Here is a 12,655-nt window from a genome sequence, read left to right on the forward strand (position 1 = left end):
TCAACCTGGGTCACTGGTGGCGTGGAGCAGAGCTCCTGCACAACGCTGCCGACCCCCAAGGGCCCCAGCCCCAGATGGGCCCACCGCCCATAGGTACGGCTGTCCCAAGCGGTGTCCAGAGGCTGGGAGGAATGAGCAAGGGGCAGAGCTGCCCTGGACTTGACACTGTGAACTGATGACATGTCCGTCGTGTGCTTAGGCCTGGTGCCAGGGCAGGGGCCTTGCGACCATGCAAACTCTTCCCCATGACGGGCAAGCCTCTCTGAGCCTCCCTCTGCCCGTCTGCGGACATAATGAATATGCCTCACAGTGGTGGAAACAGGTTTGCTGTTCACGGGCTTTAGCCCAACACCTATTGAGCATCTACTACCACGTGTCCTGCTTGGGGCTGGTGTGTGGCGGGAACCCCACTCAGAGACGCAGGCTGCTGGGACAGGCAACCATCCTCGGGGAAGAAAACAGGAAGGAGAGGTACCATTTAGTGTTTCTTCCAGCTGCTTCCCAGGTCTTGGCAAAGGGTAGGCGTCATGGAGACAGCAGGGTGTGATGTGGCCTCTTCCCCCGCCTGAAGAACAGTGGGGGCCTGGCCATTGGGGAAGGGATGTGGGTCTGGCAGGCTCCCTGCCTCCTGTCCTAAAACACTCAGTTCCCTTGATGGCAGGCCCCCTGAGGCTCCCTCCTGAGGCCTTCCCAAGTCAAATGCTGGAAACTTCCGAGTCTGTCCCTTTCCATGCCCCCACCTGTGTCCAGGGACCTCTGCACAGGACCATCTGTCTGGCTGCCTGGCCTGTCCTCTCTGTTCCAGGTCCAGGTGTTCCTCCTCTGTCACCACCAGGCCTCCTCACAGGGCCTGCTGGGGTCAGAGGCCGGCACTGTGGTCTCCCCTCCCTACACTGTGGTCTCAAAGCCCCTGCCTTATTATCCTGCCTTGACCTTGATTTCTGGTTTACAGCCTCCCCTCACCCCTGGGAGGTGATGTCCCCACCTCCGAATGGCTCAGTCTAGTTTTCCTCCTCACCCCATTCTCGGGTTGCAGGCCTGAGTGGCTGTCTGGCCTGGCCCCTGGCCCCTCTAGTCATCAACCCCTGCACATGGGCTCCCCAGGAGTTGAACCCCGGCGTGGGACTCAGATGCCAAGTCTTGGCCTCACCCATTCTTCCCCTTCCCCTCTGTGGGTGGCACATGCTGGCCTCCCCCATTCACCATTGTGGGCCTCCCAACAGCTCCTGGGCACCAGCATCTACCCCTCCCCTTCCCAACACTCTCCCAGCGGGGAACCAAGGGCCCTGGCCCTGGGGGTGCGGGAATCGTGGGGTTGCCATCTCTCCTGGTGACAAATTGAACACTCTCTGCCTCAGATGCCACTTCAGGAACAGACTGAGTGTCCCCTGGAAAACGGGGGACATTCCTGGACAGGGCCGGCTGCTGGCTCCTGTGAATCAGGCCCAGGCGTGGGGGGAGGGCAGCGAGGGCGGGAGTGGGGTCCTTTGAATCAGGCCTCTTTACAGACCATAAAGTGGAGCGTGAGACAGGTTTCTGCAGGCGGCCCCACCTGTGTTAGCTCAGGGAGTCTTGTTTGGAAGGGGAAAGCGGATCGGGGAGGCCTTTGAAGTCCCTGCGACGTGGAATGGAGTGGGGGGGCCCTTATCGGAGTGGGTGCTGCCTTAATGTGTTTGCGGAGTGGCCAGAAGTCAGGGCTTGCAGCCAGAGGGAGCCTGGCGCCCTCCATAAAGGCTGGGCTGTGGGCACGGGCCGCAGCAGCGTCCTGCCCGCCGTCCAGGATGAGGAGCCTCGTGGTGTTGCTGGCAGTCCTTGCTCTGTCCCAGGGCAGTGGGGTCACCAGGTGGGTGTCAGGCCCCAGAGGAGGGCACGGGCATCTCAGGTGTCCACACTGGGTGGGCCTCTCCCTGGCCATGCCGCCATCGGTTCCCCTGGGGAGACTTCGGGGGGAACACGGCGGGCCCCCAGGATATACTCTCCCTGTCAGTCTTTCTGTTGAATTTTGGGACCTTTTTCTCTCTGTCCACTTCAGGGTAGGGGGCGGGCAGCCTGGGACGCTAAGGACACAGCTTCTTCACTGGGCTGCCTGCGATTTGACCCCTGGCTTTGCCACAAACCTTGTGCCCAGTTTCCTCGTCTTTTGTCCCGTCTCGTGGGGTTGTGGTGAGGAGCAGAGAGTTGATACTTGCAAACTGCTTTGAACCCCGCCTGGCGCTGTGTGAGAGCTACGCATGTATTTCTGCCACAAAACCAAGTTCTCAGATGCAGCAGGTCTTTTGTGGGCAAAGTTCTCCTTCTGAAACAGTAACTGATCTTTATTGAGCCGCTTGCTACCAGGCGCCAGACACTTAACGAGGCCTCCCCCACACTCTCCCGAATCGTCACTGGGGTAGGTGGATGTTGCTATTTGCGTTTTACAGACGAAGAAACTGTTGTTCAGGGAGGGTCGCACGTCCACATAATTAGGAAAGGTGGAGCCAGGACTTGGTCCCACATGGACTTGAACTGCTGACATCACACTATCTCTGGTTTCCAGGTTCAAGGTCCCTTTGAGGGAGGCTCTCTGGGGTCCTGGGCTGGGATGGGACAGCTCAGCAGAGTCACCGCTACGACTGTGGGTGGTCCTGAGTTGATCAGGGACCACAGCCCAGCAAGCGGGCAGCGCTGGGGGCCTGGGCATGGGACAGAGGAAAGGGCAGCCGTGGGCTTGGTCCTCGGAGCTCTGTCCAGGCTCCTTCCGTTAGGGCGCACGTCCTTCTCGATCCCAGAGAGAGAGGCTGAGGCACATCCCGAGAGCCTTTCACTTGTAAGTCTGGCCCCCGCGGAGGCCACACAGGAGGGCTGGGGGCGCGATGCAGACAGGAGGCCGTCCCGGGTGGGATCCATTTGGGCTAATCCACTGAGAAAACCCACTTCTGTAGGGGTCTTAACACAGCGGCCCTTTATCATTTCCTCTCTAGTCCCCAGGCATCCTTCCAACAGCCCCACATGGGGGAGCTGGCTAGGACAGGGGGCTCATCAAGCTCCACTCCTTCAGCCTCCCAGAGAGGAGATGAAGCGCCAGAGAGGTTAAGCCCCTGGGCTGGTCGACCACAGGGCGTCTGGGGAGAGTGGCTGGAAAGGAAGGACTTTATCCGTTCTGCGGAGGATGGGGCTGAAGCTCTGAGGGCTCCGGGGGGGCTGCCCAGTTGCCACAGACCAGCCTCTGTGGTTTCCCCTGTTGACCTGCCACTACCATCCGACACCTGCGCTCTGCCGGGAGCTCCCTGGGGACCAGGCTCTGTGCTGGAGCCCTTTAAAGGATTTCTACCCACCTCCGGCTCCTCAGAGCGCAGAGCAAAGGGCGGGAGTGTTGTCGTAGCCCTCGCTAGAGCATGGGGACAATGCACCCTACTCACTATTGTGTCCCTGTGCTCTGTACAGTGTCTGGCGCATAGTAGGTGCACAGCAAGACTTTGGAGACTGAGTGATCATGTGCTGAGTGTCTTTTAAACCTCAGAGTTGCAAAACTCATTAACTGGTTATAAAATGTATCTATCAAGTCGCCCATCAGCGCTAAAAAAAAGAGAAAGAAACAGAAAATAGCATGCATTGCCTTTACTAAGGGTAGGCATTGATTTGTGAGCAGAGGGAAAACATATTATCTTCTTACTTTGGGTTATGAGAAATCAGTGCGGGAGTGGCTGACAGAGCCCCGAGCCTTGGGGTACTTCGCAGAGGTGGGGCAGCCCTGGGGCGCTGGCCACCCTGCTCGCTACTCCTCCCGTCTCCTCAGGATCCCTCTGCACAAAGGCAAGTCCATCAGGAAGGCCCTGAAGGAGAGTGGGATGCTGGAGGACTTCCTGAAGACACACCAGTATGCCATCAGCAGCAAGTACTCCAAGTCCGGACAGGTGGCCAGCGAGCCCCTGCTCAACTACATGGATGTGAGTGGCTCCGCCCCCCTCCCAGTGACGGCTATCACACAGGGTGTGGTGGACCCCCCACCCCCGCCTGGGCCCCCACCGCTTTCCCCTTTTCGAGGAGTCACGAAGACCCAAGGGCTGTGGCCACCGCGTCCCGGTCCCTCGGTCAGCTCTGCAGCGCTGGGCTCTAGACCTCGCTGTCGGAGGGGTCTCAGCTCAGACGAGCTTCCCGCAGACAGTGTCCCTTGGTTCCATCGTCCGCTCCCAGGTCCAAGCTTACACCTGCCTCTCCTGGCCCCGGGAGCCCGTGTCTCCTTCTGGACTCGGCAGGCGTGGGGCAGCTGGTGGCCAGTCCACCACTGCCCAGGATGCGGCAGGAAGGCCCCGCGTGCCTGGTTCCTTTCTGGAGCCAGGCTCTCTCTCATCTGTCGTTTGTGGTGGGAAACAGCCCACTTTTTCCCTTCTGTGCTCGTTTCCCCATCGAGGTCTCCCTGCGCCCTGCCTGGGCTCTAGTTACGACTCACAGTAAGAAGGGACTGATTGCCAGGGGGACTTGGGGCCTGTACCTAGCTGGTGCCCACCCCTCTGTCCCTGCTCTTGGCAGGGTGGCCAGTGTCCCTACCAGGCAGGACTTGAAGTTTGGTCTAACATCTGCTTCAGTGCTGCCGGGCTTGTGGGAGGGTCATGCCAGGCGAGGCTGGGGTGGGGGCTTAGCGTGGGGGCTGCAGACCCCGCCCCAGTGAGCCTCCTCTTTCTTTCCCCTCGACCTCCCCGGTCTCTGGGCTGAAGCACATGGCCTCCAAAACTGGACAGGCTCCACCCTCAGCACCCTCTCTCACCTGCACTCTGTGCCTTCTGTCTGCAGTGCCAGTACTTTGGGAAGATCTACATTGGGACCCCACCCCAGGAGTTCACCGTAGTGTTCGACACCGGCTCCTCGGACCTCTGGGTGCCTTCCACCTACTGCAAGAGCGAAGCCTGCCGTGAGTGACTGGCCTTCCCTGCCCGCCCCTGCACACTTGGGCCCAGCAGTGGACAGGGTGGCCAGTGGGCCATGTGAGGTCGCGGGAGAGCTTTCTCTGACAGTCCCAGCCTCCCTGTGCATCCCGTCTGCTTGCTCAACCCTGGCGAATGGCCACAGACGGGGAGGTGTGTAGATCTTGGCTCTGATGTATAGCACAGCAGCTGGAAGTGAGGGGAGTGTGGCTTTGGTTTTGTCCCTGTCAGGAGCCAAGATGAGCTGCTCACTCTCATGGGTCCTCGGTTTTCCTTCTATAAAATGGGGCTGCAACACGCCAGGGGCACCGGGTGAATGGAGTGAGGAGGCCTCTCATGGCTGAGAAAAAATATATGTTATTATTTCTTCCCTGACAATCCTTGGAGGCCTGTGCTCTCTTTGGCCCCATTTACCAGATGAGGAAACCAAGTTCAGAGGAAAAAAGGGGCTGACCTGGGATTATAAAGCTGATAAAAGTGACATGCCCCGGGAAACCTGGGGATGGCTGTTTTTCTTTCTTATTTTGGTTTGGAGGCTACACAGGTTGCGCTTGGCATCAGAGAGGTGGGTCGAACAGCAAACACTAATTTTCTTTATGAAAAATCTGTGGGCTGAAGGGAGGACAGGCTGCTTGTTTTCGGGAGAGAGAGTGGCCAGCGTTTAGGCTGTATTCTGACAAGGCCCAGTGAGGCCCACTCACCCTGGTGTGTGCTTCAGAAAACCACCCCCGCTTCAACCCATCTAAGTCCTCCACCTTCCGGGACCTGCGCAAGCCTCTGAGCATCCACTATGGCACCGGCAGCATGGAGGGCGTCTTGGGCTCTGACACCGTCATTGTGAGTGAGGCCCCGGGCCAGCCAGCACACACCTTTCCCTCCCCACCTGCTTTGCTTTCCCTGACCCCTGGCTCTGGCAGGCTGCTTTCCCCTTGGGCCGGTGCTGGGAGGTCCTTTGCTGGGGGGCCCTTTGCATCCTGTCCCTCCCTGCCATGGCCCAGTGGTGGGTAAGAATTCTGAGAAGGATTTTGGCCGCCTTCACTTGCCCATCGTGGGACGGGGAGCCTCAGGCCCCACTCAGAGGGCTCCGTGGACGTGAGGGCGACTTCGGGCATCCAAGGAAGAGAAGGAAGATCAGTGTGGGGGAGTTAAGGGGCCAGAGGAGGGAGCGGAGGTGTAAGAAGCAGGACCAGAGCACAGGAGGGGACTCTGGGATGAAGGTTCCACCCTGAGAGCCATCCAAAGCCTCTGGGGGGCATGGCAATCGGTGACATGAGTGGACATCCATGTTCAAAGATCACTCAGGCTGCCTGTGGGGAGGGTGGGTCACTGCGGACAGCGAGGAAGCAGGAGCCACTGAGGTGGCTCAGAGGAGGCTGGTGACAGGTCCCCTTTCCAGAGAAGTGGGCAGCCCAGTAGGCTATTTTGGAGCTAGAGCTTCCTCAGCAGAGTGTCAGTGTTTGATGACTGGACACGCGGTGAGTGATGGGTACGTGTTCTGCCTGGAGGTGCAGGCACTACTATTCCATGAAACATGTGGCGAATGAGGCTGGGAGAGGTCTGGTCCCAGGTCACATGGTACCTGAGGTCTTTTACATGTTAAGGACACACATCCGGCTTTTTCAGATGCAAAATGCGTGTTTGTGCTTCCTGTCCACCCACAGCTGTTCCCTGGGAGATGCCCCAGGAGCCGCTGATGGGAGGCCTGCAGGCTGGCACAGGGCCTTGGAGCATCCCAGAGCCCCTCCACCTAGCGGAGGGCAGGCTGGCTAGCAGAGCATGACCTGGGGCCCTGCTGCGTCTGGTCCAAGGCCCCCTGGTGGACGTCTCTGCCTCTCTTGCAGGTGTCCAATATTGTGGACCCTCAGCAGACCGTGGGCCTGAGCACCCTGGAGCCTGGGAATGTCTTCGTCTACTCCCAGTTCGATGGCATCCTGGGTATGGCCTACCCCTCTCTGGCTTCCGAGCACTCGGTGCCCGTGTTCGACAACATGATGAGCAGGCACCTGGTGGCCCAAGACCTGTTCTCCGTTTACATGAGCAGGTAGGGGCTGCACACCGCTGGGCCCGGCTCCTGCAGCCTGGCGGGGACCATGGACAGTGCCCACCCCTGGGGGATGCTGCGACTCCAGGGCAGATCCCAGAATCCGGGCACATCCACCCTTGTGTCCAGAGGTCCTTGACGTAGTCATTGATGGAGTGAGAATCCCCTGGGCTGAAATTTGACTTTCATTTTTGGCATTAAAAAGAAAACCCCCGAAACGAGCCAACTCTGCACAGGGGATTGTACACTTTTTCCCCAAAGCGGCAGGCCCCGGTCGTCATCTGTTGACGTCGCTGAGACTCGCAGACTTTGTGGAGCCCTAACCTTCTCCTTTCACAACTCGGGAAACTGAGGCCAGGATGAATAACCGCCCTGGGAACTGGTGGCAGAGCCATGCCTGCAGCCCCGTGTTCCTGACTCCAGCTAAGGGGCCCCCACCTTCCCCGCCTGTCCCTGGGATGGTGCTGCTGGGCTGGACAGAGGGGCGGGGGCGGGACAGGGAGAATGCTGATGTCAGGGGAGCCCAGGCCAGACTGGTTCATTCATTCATTCACTGACTTATTCACTCCATCGATGTCTGTGGGTCCTTCCCGTGTGCAGGGGAACTTTTTAGCAGGGGACACAGACAACACACAGTGACACACTTGATCTGATGACAAGTATGGAGAGGACTGCAGTGATGTCTCCCTGTATTAAAGGCTGAATAATAACGGGGAAGCCCGGTCTCACCGAGGATGGGTGTGGAGAGGCCGGAGGCTTCGCTGAGGCCTGAGGGGGAGCCATCCAGATGGGACAGGGACAGCAGGTCTTAGGCAAGGGGACAGCCTGTGCTGGAGCCCAGAGGTGGGAGAGAGCTGGGCGAGGTCTAAGAATGGGGACGACAGAGTGAGAGCAGGTGACACTAGTGTGCCATGTCTCCCGGCTGTGACACAGAGTCTCAGAAGGGACAGAGGGGCTTCGGCTGAGGTGGAAGGTTTCATCCAAAGTGTGTGGGACTTCGCGGATGACCCTCTCTCCCAATTGCAGCGAGGGCCTTGGGGTAGTAGGCCTGGGTGACGTGGCGGGGGCACAGGGTGACAGCTGGGAACTGAGGGCTCTCTGAGTGGAGCCTGGTGGCCCCGTGGCCTGTGTGGTGGCTTGGCTCCTGACATCCCCTCATCCACCTTGGGGCAAGTTGCTGCAGCCAGGGGCCGAGGGCCACAGCACACCTGTCCTCCATTCCAGGAACGGCCAGGGGAGCATGCTGACACTGGGGGGCATCGACCAGTCCTACTACACGGGCTCCCTGCACTGGGTGCCCGTCACAGTGCAGGAATATTGGCAGTTCACCGTGGACAGGTGGGTGCGCGGCAGCCGTGGGCCCCTCTGGGGGGTGGGGGCGGGAGGCCTGGTGTGCATAGCTCGGAAGCCCATCCCATCAGAGTCTGAATCAGACGCAGCCCGGCCCGTGGCCTTGGACAGCCACCCCATAGGCCAGCCGCACTGGTCACGCTCACTGCCTGCGGGGTGTTGACTGAGTGATAACAGGACTGTCTCATCTGGTCCTCTCTAAAGCCCAGGGAGGTTGTGTCCTCATTTTCTAGTTTTCTAACATGGAGTTTGAGCCTCGAAACCATCCCTTAAGGAGGGCGAGGGAGTGGCTGTTAATGTGCCTGTTCTGTGGATGAGAAGCCTGAGAGAGGGAAGGTCAGGGAACTCACCTGAGACATGCAGGGAGGAAACTCGGCTCCTCAGGCCACGAGCGAAGTGCTCATTCCACCCCGGATGCGCATGCCTTCGCTGTCTTATCGCAGTTCTTGCCCCACGGAAGGTGGGCAGTCTTGATTCAGCCACTGAGTTGGGTTCCAGGTCTTTTCTCTGAGCTCAGGAAGTTGCGGGGACTCCAGGAAGGGGCCCAAGGGAACAGGTCCAGGGGGTTGGCTGGTCTCCCTGCCTGAGGGTCCTGGCAGGAGAGGCCAGAGGGGACCCAGAGAAGGAGGGCTGGACGTGGGACCATCCTGTCTACCCTCTGCAGTATCACTATCGATGGCACGGTGGTGGCGTGTGTCGGCGGCTGCCAGGCCATCCTGGACACGGGCACCTCCATGCTGGTTGGGCCCAGCAGTGACATTCTCAACATCCAGAAGGCCGTTGGGGCCAGAAAGGGCCGGTTTGACATGGTGAGGCTGGGCCCTCACGCCCTCCCAGACCCTCCTGGGGAGGGGACCCAAGAGGAGGGAGCCCCAGATGTTGGGATGTCTCGGGGGGTCTTGTTCCCAGGACCCGTGTAGCCAATGGAGCCTGACCTCCTGTCCCCCGAGCCTGAGGCCAGCCCCTGGGTTGGCTGACAGCTGGTCCCCCTCAATGTGACTCTTTGAGGACTGTGACATGGGACCAAGCCCCAGCCTGAGTGCCTCCCGGGGGTCCTCTGAGAAAGCAGGCCCCTCCTCACCGCGCAGCTTCCAGCGCGGAGAACGGGCCCTGGCCTGGGACCTTCTCTGTAGCTTCCAGTCACACCTGTCTCCCTTTGCAGAGGACTTCCTTCCGGCCTTTTTAAAAAATAATTTTCAATTATTTATTAAAGTCCAGCTGACATACAATATTAGTTTCAGGTGTACAGCACAGTGATCCCACGTTTCCATATCTTACGAAGTGGTCACCCTGACAAGTCTAGTGCCCATCTGTCACTGTACAGAGTTATCATGATATTAGTAATAGTACCACATTAACTTTGACTGCTAGTGGCGATATTGTAATAACACAGACTGTTTGCTCTGAGCTGGGCCCGGCACCCCGTGACTTATTTGTTTTATAACTGGGAGGTTGTACTGCCCCATCCCCTTCACCTTTTTCAGCCCCCGCCCCCAGCAGCCGTCCATTTTTCTGTGCATCTGTGAGTCTGTTTTGTTGGTTGGTTTGTTAGTTTTACACGAACTGCAAGAGCCTGAGCAGCATGCCTACCGTGGTCTTCGAGATCAATGGCAAAAAGTACCCACTGCCGCCCTACGCCTACACCAGCCAGGTATGAGTCTCAGCAGCAATGCCCCAGGCTCGCCCTGCCCCGCCCCCACCACCCTGGAGGGTCAGCACAGTTGGTGATTAGGGGCGTGCAGGATGTGTGTAGACCACCTGGCCTTCTGAGGGGGCCCTGTGGTCCTTGGGCCTCCCTTGTGGCTGCTACAGCCTTGTCCTGGGAGAAATGGGGCAGGCAGGGCCGTGCCTTCTGTCCCGTGGGAACCTCCGCCCACGGCTCTAGCTTCTAAACCCAGGGGCCTAGAGCTCTGTCTGGGATTTTCTCAGAGAGCCTGTGTTTTGTGGGGACCCAGACACCATCCCCACTGATCTGCTTTGACCTCGGCCTAAGCACCCCAAACTGGCCAGGCCAGGGGCTCCCAACCTGCTCTGGCAGGTCCACAGGGCAGCAGGTGCTGAGGCTGGGAAGGAGGGGTGCAGGCAAGAACAGAGGAGGAGTGGGGTGAGGGACACCCACTAGCTGAATTTGGACTCCCTCCCCGAGTTTTTGGAAGGGCAGTGTCTTCACCTCCTGAGTGAGATGAATGGGACACTGGCGTCTGCCTGCCATGGCAGGTGCTTCCGAGGACAAGAGGGTGGAGCGGATGAGAGGGTGATGGGGAGTGGGGGCAGGCCGGCCCGCAGGCACACGGCCGGGCTTACCAGTCTCTCTGCACGGGGTTGCCTCTCTCAGGACGGGGACTTCTGCACCAGCAACTTCCAGGGCGAGGACGGCTCGGAGCACTGGATCCTGGGCGACGTCTTCATCCGCGAGTACTACAGCGTCTTCGACAGGGCCAACAACCGCGTGGGGCTGGCCAAGGCCATCTGATGGCACTCTGGCCGTGACCCTCGCTGCCCCGACACACGCGTGCGCCCACGCCTGCACGCCTGCACGCGCGTGCACACACATCAGTTCTCAATAAATACCACGTCTCTGCAGAGCCTGGCTTTCCTTGGGGCTGATGCCCCGCCCTGTTGTGGGGTGCGGCGGTCACGTAGTGTGTCTGGCCGAGCTGGGGCCCCACTGTTGGTGGCGGGTGGGAGACACTGTGGATGGGGGAGACTTTCACCAGGGAACTGGCCGTTTCAAGCTCAGGTTGGGTAAAGTCTTCCCTTCCTGTTCTCCTCCACGAGATCTTTCTGGGGAAAGGGCGTGACGGGGAGCGACGCTTGGGACGTGGGGCTAAGCAGAGAGCACTGGCGGAGAGAGGAAGACTCCGGCCTGTGAAGAGAAGGCCTCGCTGCCTCCGGGAGAAGTTAGGGAAGTGGGCAGAGGGGGCAGAGGGCGTCCGGGAAGGTCTGTGGGTCCTGAGGTCACCATGACCTTGGGGGAGAGCCACAGCCCGCCAGTCCACGGTAGGTGTCAGAGGCTCCAAGCCTGATCCGACAGCGCCTGGAGAGTGTGTCCCTTGCGCCAGGGGAAAGGCTAGTCTTTTTCCCTCACAGGGGAAGGTGCAATCCCTCAGGCTTCTGTCCCTTCTGAGTCCCTGGCCACAGGGGCCCTGTGGGCAGCTGCGGAGCAGATGAGGCACACGGGCAGCCCAAAGCTGCAGGTTTGCCCGGCGCTTCACAAAGGAGACAGGGCTTCCTGAGGAGGAATGAGTGTGTGTGAGTGTGTGTGTGTGTGTGTGTGTCCCAGCAGGAGCTGCGGAGCGGGGGTTGGGGCCTCTTGTGGGGTCTCTCTCAGCTACGCCCAAGGACAAAAAAGAGGAGGGGCCTCGGGCAGCAATGCCATCGGAGGTGCCAGTGCCGGCCACAGGCACGGGGACGCTGGCAGGGAAGGACAGGGCTGGACTGTGGGAGGAGCTCAGGCTGTGGTCTCAGGTGAGCCGAGGAGCCCAGGGTGGCTTGGGGCTGAGGGTACAGGACAAGGTCGAAGGCCTCCCAGGATGGTGGGTGGAGGCTTACAGGGTCGGGAGGCTGGTGGGCACCCAGGAGGAAGCCCTGGCCTTGGGCAACGAGGGCTCTAAGCCTCACTTTCTTTATCGAAGGCCAGTACCGCGTGCCTGCCAACAATGAGACAGAACTGGGCCACTTTCATTATTTTTAGGCTTGTAGATTAAAAAAAAAAGTGCCGAACAGGCTCACAGAAGTCGTGTTCTATTTCAATGATTTATGTATGCTTAACAAATTGTATTTTAAACATCCGAACCTCGACTGGAGATAAAAAGTCTAACCATGATGACTTTCATAAACCAGGAGCTTGAGCCAAATGGCCCCTCATCACACCTCGCCCCCCCTGCCCACCTGGCCCTGGTGGCCACCTCTCTCCCGAGAAGGCAGCGACCACAGCATGAGGCCACTCCCTCCGGGGGCTGACGGGATGTGGGCAGCCCCACACTCTGCTCCCGGGGTTTCCCTGGCTGTCGAGAAAGCTCTGCCTGGAATGTTCTCCACTCCCTGACCCCTTTGACCTTTAATTGTCCTTCAAGCCTCCCCTCAGCCCAGATCTCTTCAGGATGTTGTTGACCAGGCTGGGGTCCTCCTGTGCTCAGTGTCCTAACCCTTGTGTCCTTGTCTGGCCCCCTCCTGGACGCTGTGCTTCTCTCATCTGGTGCCCTGGGCACCGAACTCATGGAAGACCCAAACTCAGGTGTGGTTGGAGGAACAAATGAATGAATGAATGAATAATTCACTCAGGGGGGTCCCTGAGAGCCACACTGCTTGCTGCAGTCTCCTCTTCCCTCTCAGGTCTCTATAGCAGCGCCCCCTCCATCCC

At 59.3% G+C, this 12,655-nt stretch overlaps 1 protein-coding gene across 1 annotated transcript; it reads left to right on the top strand.

Annotated features, from left to right (window-relative positions):
- The first annotated feature begins 1,685 nt into the window (after window positions 1-1,685).
- LOC112313827 (chymosin-like) lies at window positions 1,686-10,875 on the top strand. The gene is made up of 9 exons (XM_024570453.3): window positions 1,686-1,843; window positions 3,776-3,926; window positions 4,771-4,888; window positions 5,620-5,738; window positions 6,743-6,942; window positions 8,167-8,280; window positions 8,957-9,101; window positions 9,845-9,943; window positions 10,628-10,875. The coding sequence occupies exons 1-9, from the start codon at window positions 1,782-1,784 to the stop codon at window positions 10,763-10,765; spliced, it is 1,146 nt and encodes a 381-aa protein (XP_024426221.1). The 5' UTR covers window positions 1,686-1,781; the 3' UTR covers window positions 10,766-10,875.
- The last annotated feature ends 1,780 nt before the right edge of the window (window positions 10,876-12,655 follow it).

Source organism: Desmodus rotundus, chromosome 12, assembly GCF_022682495.2.
Source record: "Desmodus rotundus isolate HL8 chromosome 12, HLdesRot8A.1, whole genome shotgun sequence".
NCBI lineage: Eukaryota > Metazoa > Chordata > Mammalia > Chiroptera > Phyllostomidae > Desmodus > Desmodus rotundus.

Excerpts from the sequence above, each read along its gene's own strand:
- LOC112313827 (XM_024570453.3), top strand. The coding sequence starts at position 1,782 with ATGAGGAGCCTCGTGGTGTTGCTGGCAGTCCTTGCTCTGTCCCAGGGC. Across the intron at positions 4,889-5,619 it reads CTGCAAGAGCGAAGCCTGCC|AAAACCACCCCCGCTTCAAC; the intron begins GTGAGTGACTGG and ends TGTGTGCTTCAG. Across the intron at positions 5,739-6,742 it reads TGGGCTCTGACACCGTCATT|GTGTCCAATATTGTGGACCC; the intron begins GTGAGTGAGGCC and ends CCTCTCTTGCAG.